Below are 14,617 nucleotides of genomic sequence, written 5' to 3'. Positions count from 1 at the left end.
TACCCTCTCTCCCCAGTACTGTTTCCCTTATTATTCACGTATTGCATTACTAAGGTAATGAACTTTGTTATAATGATGAACCCAGTATTTGATATACTATTATCTGAAGTCCGTTGTTTAAGTCAGGGTTTCCTTTTGTTAGGCGGTTCTGTGGGTTTTGACAAATGTGTAATGTCCTGTACTTATCATCACTGTGACACAATGTAGTTTCGCTGCTCTGCAGTTCCCCTGGGCTCCGCCTAGTAATCCCGCTCTCCTGCCCGCGCTGCCAGAAACCACTGAGCTTTTTACTGTCTCCATGGTTTTAACTTCGCCAGAGTGCCCTAAAATTGGAATCAGTTATACATTATGTTGTCTTTACAGGCTGGCTTCTTCTGCTTGGAGTGCACATTTAAGTTTCCTCCTGATTTTTTTATGACTTGATCTCGCTCACCCTTTTTTATTGCTGAATAATATTCTCTGTGTGGGTGTGCCATAGTTCGTGGTAGAGCATCTCAGTTGCTTCTCATTGTTGGCAGTTACAGACAAAGCTATACGAAGTGCTCGTGTGCAGGTTTTGATGTGGATGCAAGGGTTCAGCTCGTTCAGGTAAATACTCCGGAGTGTGATTGCTGGACCGGATGGTAATGCTGTCTAGTCTTGCTCTTGTGGACATTACTCTCAGTTGTCAGATCATGGAATGGCTTGGGGGGTAGCTTGTATTTTCTGGACTTCTGGGACTGTGCCATGATTGGAATCTGTGCATCTTTCCCTCCTCCTCCAGGTGTGAGTGTGGCAACTTGCATGGCCATCCTGCATGTGGGTAGTGCCCAGCAGGTGCGGACGGGGTCCACGAGCTCCAAAGAAGAGGACTACGAGAGCGATGCGGCTACCATTGTCCAGAAATGTGTAAGCTGGGTCCCCTCACACCGGGGACCTCCGTCGTTCAGTGAGGAGGTAGTGCCAGGTCTACCCTCTTTCCGGGGAGAGGAAAGGATGTGGGGTCCTCTCCATACCCTTCCCCTCGGTAGCAGGTCTGAGAGGTGGGCATTCACATGATTCACCACGTCATCGTGGTGGCAGTGGACCTTGTGAAAGATGAGTCACTCAGTGTGCACGTGTGCTGAGGGCTTGCTGTGCATCACTGCGCTTTGAGCGGAGGCCTACAGTACACGAGAGAGTCTCCCAGAATGGTGGGTGCGTAGGATGCGTTCCTGTGAGGTGCTGCGATCTGATGGGGGCCTGGCTGTGTTGCTTTAGGTTGTGTGGGGGAGACATCTCTGAGAAGGTGAGCCGTGAGCTGAGTGTAACAAGGAGTCACCACCATGTGAAGGTCCAGGAAAGTGTGATGGAGTCCCGTCATTAGAAAGTGACTTGAGGATACTAAATTCTCCAAGTGAAATTAATTCGGGTGGGATTAAAATTTGTAATGAAGTAAGTCAGCTCGCTCAGATTTCTTTCTGTGTATGTTTGATGTTGGACAGCTCGAAATCTATGACATGATTGGACAAGCGATCAGCAACTCCCGGCGGGCTGGTGGAGAGGTAAGAAGTATGTCTCTGCTGCATTCCTGTCTCATAGCTCGTAAGATCTCCGCGGTCATCCTTTTCTTTTGTACTTTTTCAACAGCACTATCAGAACTTCCAGCTGCTGGGTGCCTGGTGCTTGTTAAACAGCCTTTTCCTCATACTGAACCTCAGTCCCACTGCCTTGGCCGATAAGGGGAAAGAGAAAGACCCACTGGCTGCACTCCGAGTCAGAGACATCCTTTCTCGAACAAAAGAGGGAGTGGGCTCTCCCAAACTGGGACCTGGGAAAGGGTACGTGTCTACTCGATGGCTGTTCATGTTGTGTTTTGTGTCACCATTTTGTATTGATGGGGAGCTAGGGTAAGCCTCTAATCTTCACATCAGTGGAACTGTTTGCCACTGTGCCTGGTTAAATTTAACAACTAAGGTAATGATCATTGTCTCCTCTCTACATCATAGCTGTGTGAATTTGGACAAATTGCTCATTTTTTTCTGAGTCTGCTTATCTCTAAGGGGGAAATGTCTGTGTAATGTAACTTTCAGAGTTTTTATGAGGTTCAAATCAGAAAAAAATGCCTCTGTTTTGTAAAACGGGCTGGTGTGACTTGCAGTTCATTACTCACCTGTGTGTTTGACCTGAGGGGAGGATTGTCAGGTCCTCTTGGCTTGTTTCCTAGAACATTTGCTGCCGTCCTTATGCAGTCTGGACAGTAAGCCCTGCTTTCTTGGAGAGGAGTTAGAGATAGAACTTCCATGTGGTTCAAGGTTTTACTTTCTAAGCCCAGGCATTTCTGCATTTTATTTATTTTTTGAGTCCCTACTACGTGCTGGGCTCTTCCAGGCATGGAGGATGTAGTGCTGTTCAAAGCAAATGTCTGCTTTCGTGGAGCTTATTTTCTAATTGGAGCAACCGTGAAGACAAGTACACTAGTAATTTCATGATTGATTCTTATAGGAGTGTTATGAAGAAAAATAGGCCTCAGCGAGGGGCTGGAGAGTGACAGGGGTGTTATTTAAGTTAGGATGATAAGGAATGGGCTCTAAGGACAAGGTGGAGAGAACATATGTGAGGTGACAGAGTGAGCCATGCAAATTTTGGGGGTACAGTTCAGATTTGGAGGTGGAGGTATGATTAACATTTTTTTCTTTAAAGATTTTATATATTTATTTGACAGATCATAAGTAGGCAGAAAGGCAGGCAGAGAGAGAGGGGAAAGCAGGCTCCCTGCTGAGCAGAGAGCCCGATGCAGGGCTCGACCCCAGGACCCCTGGATCATGACCTGAGCTGAAGGCAGAGGCTTAATCTGGCTGGGATCGAGCGGGGCTTAATCCCAGGACCCTGAGACTGTGACCCGAGGCAAAGGCAGAGGCTTTAACCTACTGAGCCACCCAGGCACCCCATGATTGACATTTTTAAGGATCATCAAGGTCAGTGTGGCTGGAGTGGAGCCCTTGTGGAGAGTGGTAGAAAGTTATGTCAGAGAGGTTGCCAGGGGCCAGATCTGCCTGGGCCAACTGTAATCTGTAAGTGGTGGAGGGTTTTCCCTAGGGGATTGATCTGATCTATTAATTCTTAGTGACCCAAGAACCCAGCTGGTGTGGGAATAAGACTGCAGGGACTAAGGCAGAAAGGAGGGAGAGTAGTTGGGAAGCTCATGCATTATTCCAGATGAGAGATGAAGGGAATTGGAATAGGGTGCTTGTGGGAAAGGTAGAGAGAAGAGGTCAAAGCAGCATGTGTTTGGAAGGTACAGCTGACAGGATTTGGTGATGACTTGGATGGTGAGTGTGAAAGATATGACATCAGAATTTTTTCACATAATCAATTGGGTTGTATAATTTATGGAGACAGGGAACAATGGCTTAGGGCTTGGGTGGCAGGAAGAGGAAGAAGTATAGAATTTCGTTATTGCCATGCTGAGTTTTTTTTTTTTATTTTTTTTATTTTTTTTATTTTTTATTTTTAAAGATTTTATTTATTTATTTGACAGACAGAGATTACAAGTAGACAGAGAGGCAGGCAGAGAGAGAGAGAGAGGGAAGCAGGCTCCCTGCTGAGCAGAGAGCCCGATGCGGGACTCGATCCCAGGACCCTGAGATCATGACCTGAGCCGAAGGCAGCGGTCCAACCCACTGAGCCACCCAGGCGCCCTGCCATGCTGAGTTTGAGATGACTTTCAGACCTCTTTTTGTGAGATGGTGAATGGGCTGTTGGTATGGATGTCTGGAATTCAAGGAGGAAGTCCAATTCTGGACCTCATTTAAGAGATTATTCACTGGGCGCCTGGGTGGCTCAGTGGGTTAAGCCGCTGCCTTCGGCTCAGGTCATGATCTCAGGGTTCTGGGATCGAGTCCCACATCGGGCTCTCTGCTCAGAAAGGAGCCTGCTTCCCTCTCTCTCTCTCTCTCTGCCTGCCTCTCCATCTACTTGTGATCTCTCTCTGTCAAATAAATAAATAAAATCTTTAAATAAAAAAAAAAAAAAAAAAAGAGATTATTCACTGAGTATCTTCTCTGTCCTGAGCTCTGTGTTAGTTCTGGAATGCTGTGATGTATGTTAAAAAAAACAAAACAAAACCCACAGAAACAAAAACACATTTCTTTTTTTTTTTTAATTTTTAAAAAAATTTTTTAAAAAAAGATTTTATTTATTTATTTGACAGAGAGAAATCACAAGTAGACGGAGAGGCAGGCAGAGAGAGAGAGAGAGAGGGAAGCAGGCTCCCTGCTGAGCAGAGAGCCCGATGTGGGACTCGATCCCAGGACCCTGAGATCATGATCTGAGCTGAAGGCAGCGGCTTAACCCACTGAGCTACCCAGGCGCCCCAAAAACACATTTCTAAGAGACGTGAAAAGGTCATGTCAGATTGTATCTAGGGAGTATTCTAATCGGTATTTTGCCTGGGCAGAGAAATCAAGGCAGGTTTCCTTGAGGAAGTGTTAAGTGAACTGAAATTTGAAATAGACGTTGGGATGGTAGATATTAGATACCAGGCAAAGAAGGGATATGAGCATGTTCCAGAGAGAACAGTAGTTTGTGATTTTTTGAATTTCTGTCTTCACACTTGGCACTGTAGCAGGAAATGGGAGGGCTCCAAAAGGTCTATCCTTCAAAGTAACAGTAATGTTTAAAAAACAGCTCTTGTTTCTTGACATTTAAAAACAAAATCTATACCTTATGTAAGTTACAAACCTTAAGAAAGGGGAAAATAAGTCATTCTAATTCTAAATTCTGCCTCCCAAACTGGTTAAACACTCTTCCAGACATTTTTCAGTGCACGTGATGTGCACTGATGTGCACAAGATGTGTATGTTTACAGAACAGGATTGCCTTTAGAAAATATCGTAGATGGGGCTCCTGGGTGGCTCAGTGGGTTAAAGCCTCTGCCTTCGGCTCAGGTCATGATCCCAGGGCGCTGGGATGGAGCCCTTCTTCGGGCCCTCTGCTCAGCAGGGAGCCTGCTTCCTCCCCTCTCTCTCTGTCTGTCTCTCTGCCTACTTGTGATCTCTTTCTGTCAAATAAATAAAATCTTCAAGGGACGCCTGGGTGGCTCAGTTGGTTAAGCAGCTGTCTTCGGCTCAGGTCATGATCCCAGCGTCCCGGGATCGAGTCCCACATCGGGCTCCTTGCTCGGCAGGGAGCCTGCTCCTCTCTCTGCCTGCCTCTCTGCCTGCCTGTGCTCACTCTCTCTCCCTCTCTCTCTGACAAATAAATAAATAAAATCTTTAAAAAAAAAAATCTTCAAAAAAGAAAATAAATTGTAGATAACTTTTCAGTGGTGCTGTTTCGGACTCACTATGAGTGTTTAATGGCTGGCGGTTTTCCACCCTATAAACATGCCGTTGTTAACTGATTACCCTATTGAAGCACTTATTTAGGCTATATTAAATTTCTTGTGTTGATAAACTATGCTTTGATAAGTTTTCTGACTATAAATCTTTGTGAACTTGTTTAATTATCCCCTTGGGGTAAATTCCCAGAATTATGATTGTTGGAACAAAATGGCATACTTATGTAAAAATTGCAGGGTTTTGCTAGACTGTTCTGATGGCACTCTCACTATCGGTATGTGCCCATGTGCCCATTTCTCCCGGTCATCTTTGACAGTGGCTGTCATTAATCTTCATGTTTGTATAATCTTAAAAGAGAAGGATGGTATTACATTGCTCCTACTTGTGTTTCTTTATGAGTACTGCTGTAACTGTTTTTTTTTTTTTTTTAAAGATTTTATTTATTTATTTGGCAGAGAGAGAGAGAGAGAGAGAGATCACAAGTAGGCAGAGAGGCAGGCAGAGAGAGAGGAGGAAGCAGGCTCCCCGCCGAGCAGAGTCTGAGGTGGGGCTCGACCCAGGACCCTGGGATCATGACCCGAGCCGAAGGAAGAGGCTTAACCCACTGAGCCACCTAGGTGCCCCATAACTGTGTTTTTTACCCCCATTTTCTCTTCAGTATTTCTCCTTTTTTCTTACTGATGGACATGAGCTCTTTGTGTATTGGGTGTACTAATTTTTGTCCTGTGGTCATTTGAACAGAAAGAAAAAGTTTTACTCACATTTAAAGTGTAAAACTTTGTTTTTATTCTCTTTAGTTTATGACTAGGTACTTTATAGAAGTTGGTGATTTTTACCCTTTTTCTTCTCAGAAGAATGACTTTTTTTTTTTTTAAAGATTTTATTTATTTATTTGACAGACGGAGATCACAAGCAGGCAGAGAGGCAGGCAGAGAGAGAGGAGGAAGCAGGCTCCCCGCTGAGCAGAGAGCCCCATGCGGGGCTCGATCCCAGGACTCTGAGATCATGACCTGACCGAAGGCAGTGGCTTAACCCACTGAGCCACCCAGACGCCCCAGAATGACTTTTTTCTTAATTGATGAGCAGTTTCTTATAAGAGGCTGTCACCCTGGAACAGATCGAAGAGATACCTAGGGCAGGGTGTGGGGAAACAGCGCAGAGCATCCCTGCCCTCCAACACATAGCACTTTTTTATTTCCCTCTGTTTATCAGCCCAGAAGCTCTCTGAAAAGAATGACTTTTATTATTATTTTTTAAATTTTATGTTTTTTTTTTAGAGATTTTACTTATTAGAGAGAGTACAAGCAAGAGGTGTTGCAGGCAGAGGCAGAGGGACAGGGAGAAGCAAGCTGTCCACCGAGCAGGGAGCCTGATGCAGGGACCCTGAGATCATGACCTCAGCTGAAGGCAGATGCTTAACCCACTGAGCCACCAGGCACCCAAAAGAATGACTTTTTAAAAAGTTCAGTCAACCTTTGAATGTCATCATCTTTCACATCACCCTGTAAATTCAAACCGATAGTTTGAATTCTAAAATGCTGGTGTTTGGAAGCCTTTCTGTAGTCCTGGAATCCTTAACCTGAAGCCTATGGGTCCTGAGGCAGGCTGTGAGTGGGCTTCAGGGAGATGAAGCTTTTGAAATTACATGTAGATATTATATGTGCATTTTTTTTTTTCTTCTGGGGACAGGTCCATAGTTTCTAATTTTAGTATATGTGCTGCCGAAGCGAGCACAGGTCCATAGTTTCTGAAAGGGGTCAAGGCCCCAAATGGCAAGATGCCCTGTTTTTGAGGTTATAATTTGTTTGTTTGCTGTTTTGTTTTTTTGTGTGTGTGTAGGCACCAGGGATTTGGGGTGCTCTCCGTAATACTGGCAAACCATGCTGTCAAGCTGTTAACCTCTCTCTTTCAAGACCTACAAGTGGAAGCTCTGCACAAGGTGAGGGCTCGTGCTTGGGGTCAGCATCTCCATTGCTGGCTTCACTCCTGGGGAGCTTCCATGAGCCAGCCGATCCTGTTAACTTCCTGATCAGTTGGAGGACATGAATTCTCTTTTGCTACGGTTCCCTTAAGGGCTGGGAGACAGATGGTCCTCCTGCGGTCCTGAGTGTTATGGCCCAGAGCACCTCCATCCAGAGGATCCAGCGGCTGATTGACTCTGTTCCACTGACAAACCTGCTGTTGACGTTGCTCTCAACCTCCTACAGAAAGGTGGGTGTTGTCAGTGCTTCTGAGAATCGGAAGCTCTTACATAACCCTTTCAAAATGATGGAGAAGATTGTATACTGTGACCTTCATAATCACAAGAGTTGTGGTAATGGTTTTGAAGATGAGCAAAATTCTTAAATGATTGCACATTTGAATCTGTTGTTGATTGCAGTGCTGTGATACATATGATTGCTTGGTGCTTTGAGACGGTTGTCATGCTGATGCAGTAGCTTAGAGGGCACTCTGGAAGCACTCCTGATTCAGTTCTTGTCCATAGCTTTGGCTTTGGAGTGCCTTGGTGGGATAAAGTGCCTCGAAGGAAAGGTGTGATTAGAAGGACTTCCTAGATTTAGAGGAAAGGAAAAGACACAGAGAAAGTGTCTCATGTGGTGAACGAGGTGAATTAGGGCGGCTCCATTTTTGTGACCAGCAGTTACAAAGCCTCCTGCTTTCCTAGGCCTGCGTCCTGCAGCGTCAGAGGAAGGGCTCCATGAGCAGTGATGCCAGCGCCTCGACCGACTCAAACACCTACTATGAGGATGATTTCAGCAGCACGGAGGAAGACAGCAGCCAAGGTAGAGAGGGCTCTTTTTGGTCTTCAGGAGACAGGCAGCAGAGTGCAACGGGAAGGTCCCCCGTGGCTTCCTTTAGTGTTCTGTTTGCCGTCTTCACCTGCCTAGTGTGGATCTTGATTTTCTGTGCCCTCAAAGGTGACATCTTACTTAGGAGTAACTTGAACTGTGGAGACTGAAGGACAGAAACTACCCTCAGTGAAGCCCTGATTGCTTTTTAGCCCTTCCCCTCCAAGATCAGAATACATCTCCATTCCTCTTTCTTTTTGTGTGGATGCATTTCGGGAACTCTGTTCTGAGCTTTCCCAGTGAATCTCCAGGGGCTGTGTATGAGGGACTTGGTTTGGCTGTTGTCATCGATGTGCGGCTTGGGGAGGAGTAGGGAGAGGAACTCCAGACTCTGTTGCAGTGAGCAACAGGGCAAAACGAGCACTCCCTCTTGTCTTAGTTTGGAGATTGAATAAGAAAAATGTCTCAGGTTCTTTATAATCAGGTTTGTGGGAGTAATGTATAGTATTGTGAAAGGTGCAGCTCTTACTTTGGGCATTACAAGTGATAGACAAGTAAAAATTTGTTTTTCAAAATGTTTGGCTTGTTGCCAGTAAAATGACAACATTGGGTTCCTTTAAGAAATACCAGTTTTATTGAGGTACAGTATACATCCGTAAAATCCTCCTGTTTTATGGGTACATTTGGATGAGTACTGGCAGATTTATGCAGCCACGTAACTACCACCTGAAATCAAGATATCCTTGTGTTCCTTTTGACGTAGACACTTCCACAAAGCAGATGTACTGAAAATTTTGTAAAAATGTGTGATTTTTATTACTTATTTCTTTCTCTGTTTAGATGATGACAGTGAGCCAATTTTGGGGCAGTGGTTTGAGGAGACCATCTCCCCCAGTAAAGAGAAAGTGGCACCTCCGCCCCCTCCCCCGCCCCCTCCGCTGGAGAGCTCTCCTCGAGTTAAAAGCCCCAGTAAACAGGCCCCTGGTGAGAAGGGCAACATTTTGGCTAGTCGCAAAGATCCTGAGTTGGTAAGAGTGAATTTCTGAGGTTTAGGGGAGGGAGAGATGGGGAGAAGGGGTGTGAGAAGCAGATTGTTTGAACTAAAACATTTTGTAGGTTGGATTAACTGTAATATTTAGATATTTTTTTCTTAAGACTTACGTGTACCCCTGGTGTTTGAGTTGTATTCTTGGTATTGTTTCTCTGATTGAGAGTTAGTAACATGACCTTTGGAGTTAGAAGTGGGTTTGAGTCCTGCTTCTGCCACTCCTGGCTCCGAGACTTTGGGCAAGAGTCTAAAACTTCTCCAAGCCCCAGTTTTTTTTTTTTTTTTTTTTTTAAGATTTTATTTATTTATTTGACAGAGAGAGATCACAAGCAGGCAGAGAGGCAGGCAGAGAGAGAGAGAGGAGGAAGCAGGCTCCCCGCTGAGCAGAGAGCCCGATGCGGGACTCGATCCCAGGACCCTGAGATCATGACCTGAGCCGAAGGCAGCGGCTTAACCCACTGAGCCACCCAGGCGCCCCTCCAAGCCCCAGTTTTATCTTCTGTTATATGGGAGTGATTGTACCTGCCTTTAGGGGTGTTGTGAAGAATGAAAGAGCCCTTAGCGTAGGTGTGGTCCATCCCAAGTGCTTGCTAAATTATTTGTTCAGGCAGCGTTTCTAGATGATGTACTATGTGTCAGCGCTGTTCTAAAGCTAGATTGATAAACAAGGCAGATATGGAGCACACTTTCATACAGCTTCAGCTCATCAAGGTTGTGGACATAAAATATTTACACAATAATTCAATTCATTTTGAGAAACAAAGAGCTGAGAATTTTGTGTGTGTATAATGATCATACAGGCCTCAGAATTCCTTCTTTTTTTTTTTTTTCTAAAAGGTTTTATTTATTTATTTGTCAGAGAAAGAGAGCACAAGCAGGCAGAGTAGGAGGCAGAGGAAGAGGGAGAAGCAAGGCTCCCCACTGAGCAGGGAGCCAGAGGTGGGACTCGATCCCAGGACTCTGGGCTCATGATCTGAACTGAAGGGAGATTCTTAACCGACTGAGCCACTCAGGAGTCCCAGAATTCCTTATTTCAGTAATGTCCTTGAGCTGAAGAAATTCAGGGCCTTAGAGGAATGACAGAAGCAAGTCTATCTAGAAACCTCTGTCTTCCCACAGTGTTTTCTGAAGTCTTGTGTTCAATTTGTGCCATTTTGTGTAACTGGTAGAATTATGTGGGAAAGATTGTCATAATAAATTTTATCCCACTGTAGGGGATTTAAAATCTGACCCTTGAATTCATGGCTTTTGTTGCATCATATCTGTGGACGTGTTTTAGTTCTCTTTATATTCAGAATTTGGAGGCAGTCTGGGCCTATGGACCTGATATAAGGTTCTTTATGTTTTTTTTTTTTGCAGTTCTTAGGCCTGGCTTCCAACATTTTGAACTTCATCACTTCTTCCATGCTGAACTCGCGGAACAATTTTATCCGAAACTACCTGAGCGTGTCTCTTTCAGAACACCACATGGCTACCCTGGCCAGCATCATTAAGGAGGTGGACAAAGATGGACTCAAGGGTCAGTAGGCAGGATAGGGGCTTGGTGGATTTTTTTCCCCCAGTGACGTTTGGCTGTTGGCAGGGAGGTGTGATGCATCAAGGGGCTGCTTGAATAATGAGTGTCCTTATTTGCTTTCCAGGTTCATCAGATGAAGAGTTTGCTGCTGCTCTCTATCACTTCAACCACTCTCTGGTAACTTCTGACCTTCAGTCACCCATTCTGCAGGTTTGTCTGCACTGATACCTTTGGCCAAGTGCTGTGTGTCTGCTCCCAGTAGGCTGTAGTGTTCCGATTACAAAAGAACATGGCTTGTTGCGGAAGCACCTTCACTGGGAAGAGTTTGAGAGATTATTCTAATATGTCCCACTGCCCCGTCAGGATCATTTCAAGACAGAAAAAATGTGTTCTTTATCCTCAAGTCGTTCAGTAAGCTTAAAGCAAAGGAAAAACTACAAAACCAGCTCCTAATGAGTGTCCTAGGAGACAGGTGGGCAAGATAGGTAAGAGGGCAGTTTATAAAAAAGGGAAATATCAGTGGCTAACAATCCCAGGAATTGCTTAACTCCACCGGTAATCCAAGGAATCCGTGTTGGAAATGTGTTTTTATTTTTATTTTTATTTTTTTTAAAGATTTTATTTGTTTATTTAACAGACAGAGATTACAAATAGACAGAGAGGCAGGCAGAGAGAGAGAGAGGGAAGCAGGCTCCCTGCTGAGCAGAGAGCCCGATGCGGGACTCGATCCCAGGACCCTGGGATCATGATCTGAGTTGAAGGCAGCGGCTTAACCCACTGAGCCACCCAGGCGCCCCAGAAATGTGTTTTTAAAAAGTCATTCAAATTACAGGAGGTAGATGCTTTCTGATACAAGCTTACTTGCAAACTCACCAGCAAAATAAAGCCTAGGATCTTGATTGAGGCCTTAAAAAATCTTAGGGTTTTTTCTCCCCACTAGTAAGTGATGTCTTGAATCCTGTATCTCAAATTCCTCCTTTCATTAGTTTTATATATACGCTTATTTTTACATTTATATTCTTTAAAATTTCAAATTATTTGATTGCTTTTAGCTTTATAGTAAATGATACCATCCTCTCTATATATAGTATTGTTGGGCTTTCTTTTTTCATTTAGTATTATTTTCCAAGATTGTATTGCCAAGATTCATCTATGCTATTGCTAATTCTGTAGTTCTTGTTTTGCCATATGCTGTGCCATTGTGTTTGTGACTGTACCAATTTATTCACCTCCCCTCTGCTCCCACTCATGGACCTTTTGGTTGTGTCAGGGTTTGTTGCTACTCCAGGTATTGCTGTGATCTTGTGCGTGTCCCCTGGATAACCAGGGGGTTCTCATGGGCAGATAACTGGGAGTAGATCTGGTAGGAAACCGAGTATGTGACTGTTGCAGGTAATGCCAGACTGCTCTTTCAAGTGGCCGCACCAGTGAGGCACCTGGCTGGTTCAATCTGGAAGAATAGGCGACTCTTGATCTTAGCATTGGGAGTTTGAGCCCCACATTGGGTATAGAGATTACTTTTTTAAAAAAAAAAAAAGCACCAAGTTTTACCATTACCAGCAATGTGTCAGATTTATGGATTCACTTTTTCTCCCACCATTTGACAATGTGTTTTTTCCTCCAATCCCAATGCGAGGCTTGAACTCATGACCCTGAGATCAAGACCTGAACTGAGTTTAAGAGTCCGACACTGAACTGAGCCACCCAGGTACCCCCCACAGTGTCATATTTTAAGAATAATTTTTTAATGTGGTCAGAGTTAGTGATTCTCAATCTCTTAGTGTGCATAAAGATCCCTGGGGAATTTATTTAATAAATGCAGATTTCTGTTGCTGCTACCCTTCACTTCCCCTGGAAGAATTAAATTTGGTAGCTCTCTCTAATAGTTTGCCCTAAGATTGTTGTGAAAATTTTTCATTATTCTTAAGATTATTTTGGTGGATTCTCAGAATCAGGACACAGTTCAGGGGTATGCACTTCCCCCAAGGGAACAAAATCTACGAATCTATTTCAAAAGGTTAAACATGATTCTTAGCATCCCAAATTATTTGAAAAATTCTTAAAAAATTTATTTAATTGTTTAAAAAGATAATTATAAAAACTATTTATACATACCTAGTGTTAGATGAAAGAAACTGCTTTGGGGGCATCTGGGTGGCTCAGCCGTTAAGCATCTGCCTTCAGCTCAGGTCATCATCCTGGGGTTCTGGGCTCAAGTCTGACCTCAGGCTCCCTGCTCAGCAGGAAGCCCGGTTCTCCCTCTCCCACTCCCCCTGCTTGTGTTCCCTTTCTTGCTGTGTCTCTCTCTGTCAAATAACAAAATCTTAAAAAAAAAATTATAAAACCTATTTATACAAACATTGCATTGGGGGCACCTGGATGGTACAGTCAGTGGAGCGTACCACTCCACTCGAGTCAGTGGACTCTTGATTTTAGTTCAGGTTGTGATTTCAGGGTTCTGAGATCGAGCCTCACGTCAGGATCCATGCTCAGCGCAGTCTGCTTGAGAGTCTCTCTCTCTCTTTCTTCTTCCACCCCTCACCTCTGTGCATGCACATGTGTGTACTCTAGAACTCTCTATTTCACAAATAAGTAAATGTTAAAAAAATGATTTTTTAGCAGGAAAGGGAATATAACTTGAGTGGTAAAGTTGTTGACGTGAGATGAAGAGAACAAAATGCTTTAATTAATATGTGGCCTCTCGCACTTTCTCAGACTATATATGGTCAAGATGTCCGGCCAAAGTTAGTACCTCCTTGCTGAGATCTAAATTTATTTAGGGAAGTTTCAAAGTTCATGGACTTGGCCCTTTCCTGCCTAAACTTGTCCAAATAATGGGGGAAGAAATACTTTCCGTAGAGAATAGGAGTTCTTAAGATTCCTGTAATGATGTTGCCCTCTTAGCAATTAAAAAATAATTCCAGACTTTGTGTGGACGTGCAGTTTGGCCTCCCATAATCACTGACTTTATGGAGAGCAAATTATCAAACCTCCGTCTTCATTCCATTTCCAAACATGGGACTTTAAATTCTTCCCTGAAATTTCATTGCTGTCATGGAAGAAAGTGAAGGATGGTTAATGTAATTTAACTACCTGCTATTGATACTGTTTCTCTGGAATCGTGTACAAAGTTCTTTTTTTTTTTTTTTTTTTTTTTTTTTGGAGAGAGAGAGAGAGAGAGAACGTGTGTATGGAACTGGGGCAGAGGCAATAAAGGGAGGGGTAGCGAGAGAATGTTAAGCCAGCCTTACGCACAGCCCAGAGCCCTGAGATTATGACCTGAGTTGAAACCAAGAGTTGGACGCTTAACTGACTGAGCCACCTAGGCACCCCGCATACAAAGTTATATACCCAAGGTGTCTAACTTGCGCTGCAAGACATACACAGTGTCCTTTAAGGGAGGTTAATGAAATGGACCCCACCCAGTCTTTGAAAGAAAACAAATGTAAGTTGCATCATAAAAATTTTCTTCATCTGTCAGAGTGATAAAAAACTGGGTCTGAGCTAGTAAGACTGCTAGGCTTTCTCTCCTTACAGAAGAAATTGAACCCTATTTATTGAAGATGATTTATGAACATGTAGCAGAAAGAGGACTTTCTGTCAAAAGGCCATGTGCTTGGTTGGCGTGGCCTCTCTGTTCTTTTCTTTCAAATTTGTTTAATAGAGCAGTCTACTAAGATGATTTGTGTCTTCTGAAGCCAAATGAGAAAGCAGGCTTTGTCTGGCTTTCCGTTGGCATTTTGCTCTATTGGCCATTGGTGATTAGCTCAAACTCGAGCCCTGGTTGGAGATAGAATTAAAAGGTTGGGGATCCAGCCCTCTAATTATGTGGTTGGTTCCTCTGGCAACCAGCCCCCATCCTGAAGCTGTTTAGGGGCCTCATTATCATAAACACACGTAATATTGAAAGGGGCTTATTACGAAGAGCAAAACATGTTCTTACCCCCGCAGGAAATGACAAGAT

At 44.0% G+C, this 14,617-nt stretch overlaps 1 protein-coding gene across 5 annotated transcripts in view; it reads left to right on the top strand.

The window, feature by feature from the left end:
• Nucleotides 1–14,617, top strand: part of UBR4 (ubiquitin protein ligase E3 component n-recognin 4) — a 138,178-nt gene that overhangs the window by 14,145 nt on the left and 109,416 nt on the right. For all 5 annotated transcript variants that reach the window (XM_044237286.1, XM_044237285.1, XM_044237288.1 and 2 more), the window contains exons 9-17: nucleotides 764–888; nucleotides 1,464–1,523; nucleotides 1,609–1,799; nucleotides 7,140–7,239; nucleotides 7,374–7,511; nucleotides 7,966–8,083; nucleotides 8,930–9,117; nucleotides 10,497–10,656; nucleotides 10,778–10,863. In XM_044237286.1, coding sequence (XP_044093221.1) covers nucleotides 764–888; nucleotides 1,464–1,523; nucleotides 1,609–1,799; nucleotides 7,140–7,239; nucleotides 7,374–7,511; nucleotides 7,966–8,083; nucleotides 8,930–9,117; nucleotides 10,497–10,656; nucleotides 10,778–10,863 — 1,166 coding nt within the window. The remainder of the gene's footprint in view (nucleotides 1–763; nucleotides 889–1,463; nucleotides 1,524–1,608; nucleotides 1,800–7,139; nucleotides 7,240–7,373; nucleotides 7,512–7,965; nucleotides 8,084–8,929; nucleotides 9,118–10,496; nucleotides 10,657–10,777; nucleotides 10,864–14,617) is intronic.

Source organism: Neovison vison, chromosome 2, assembly GCF_020171115.1.
Source record: "Neovison vison isolate M4711 chromosome 2, ASM_NN_V1, whole genome shotgun sequence".
Classification (NCBI taxonomy): domain Eukaryota; kingdom Metazoa; phylum Chordata; class Mammalia; order Carnivora; family Mustelidae; genus Neogale; species Neogale vison.
Note: the sequence above shows the minus strand (reverse complement) of the source record. Positions and strands in the feature narration are given on the sequence as shown.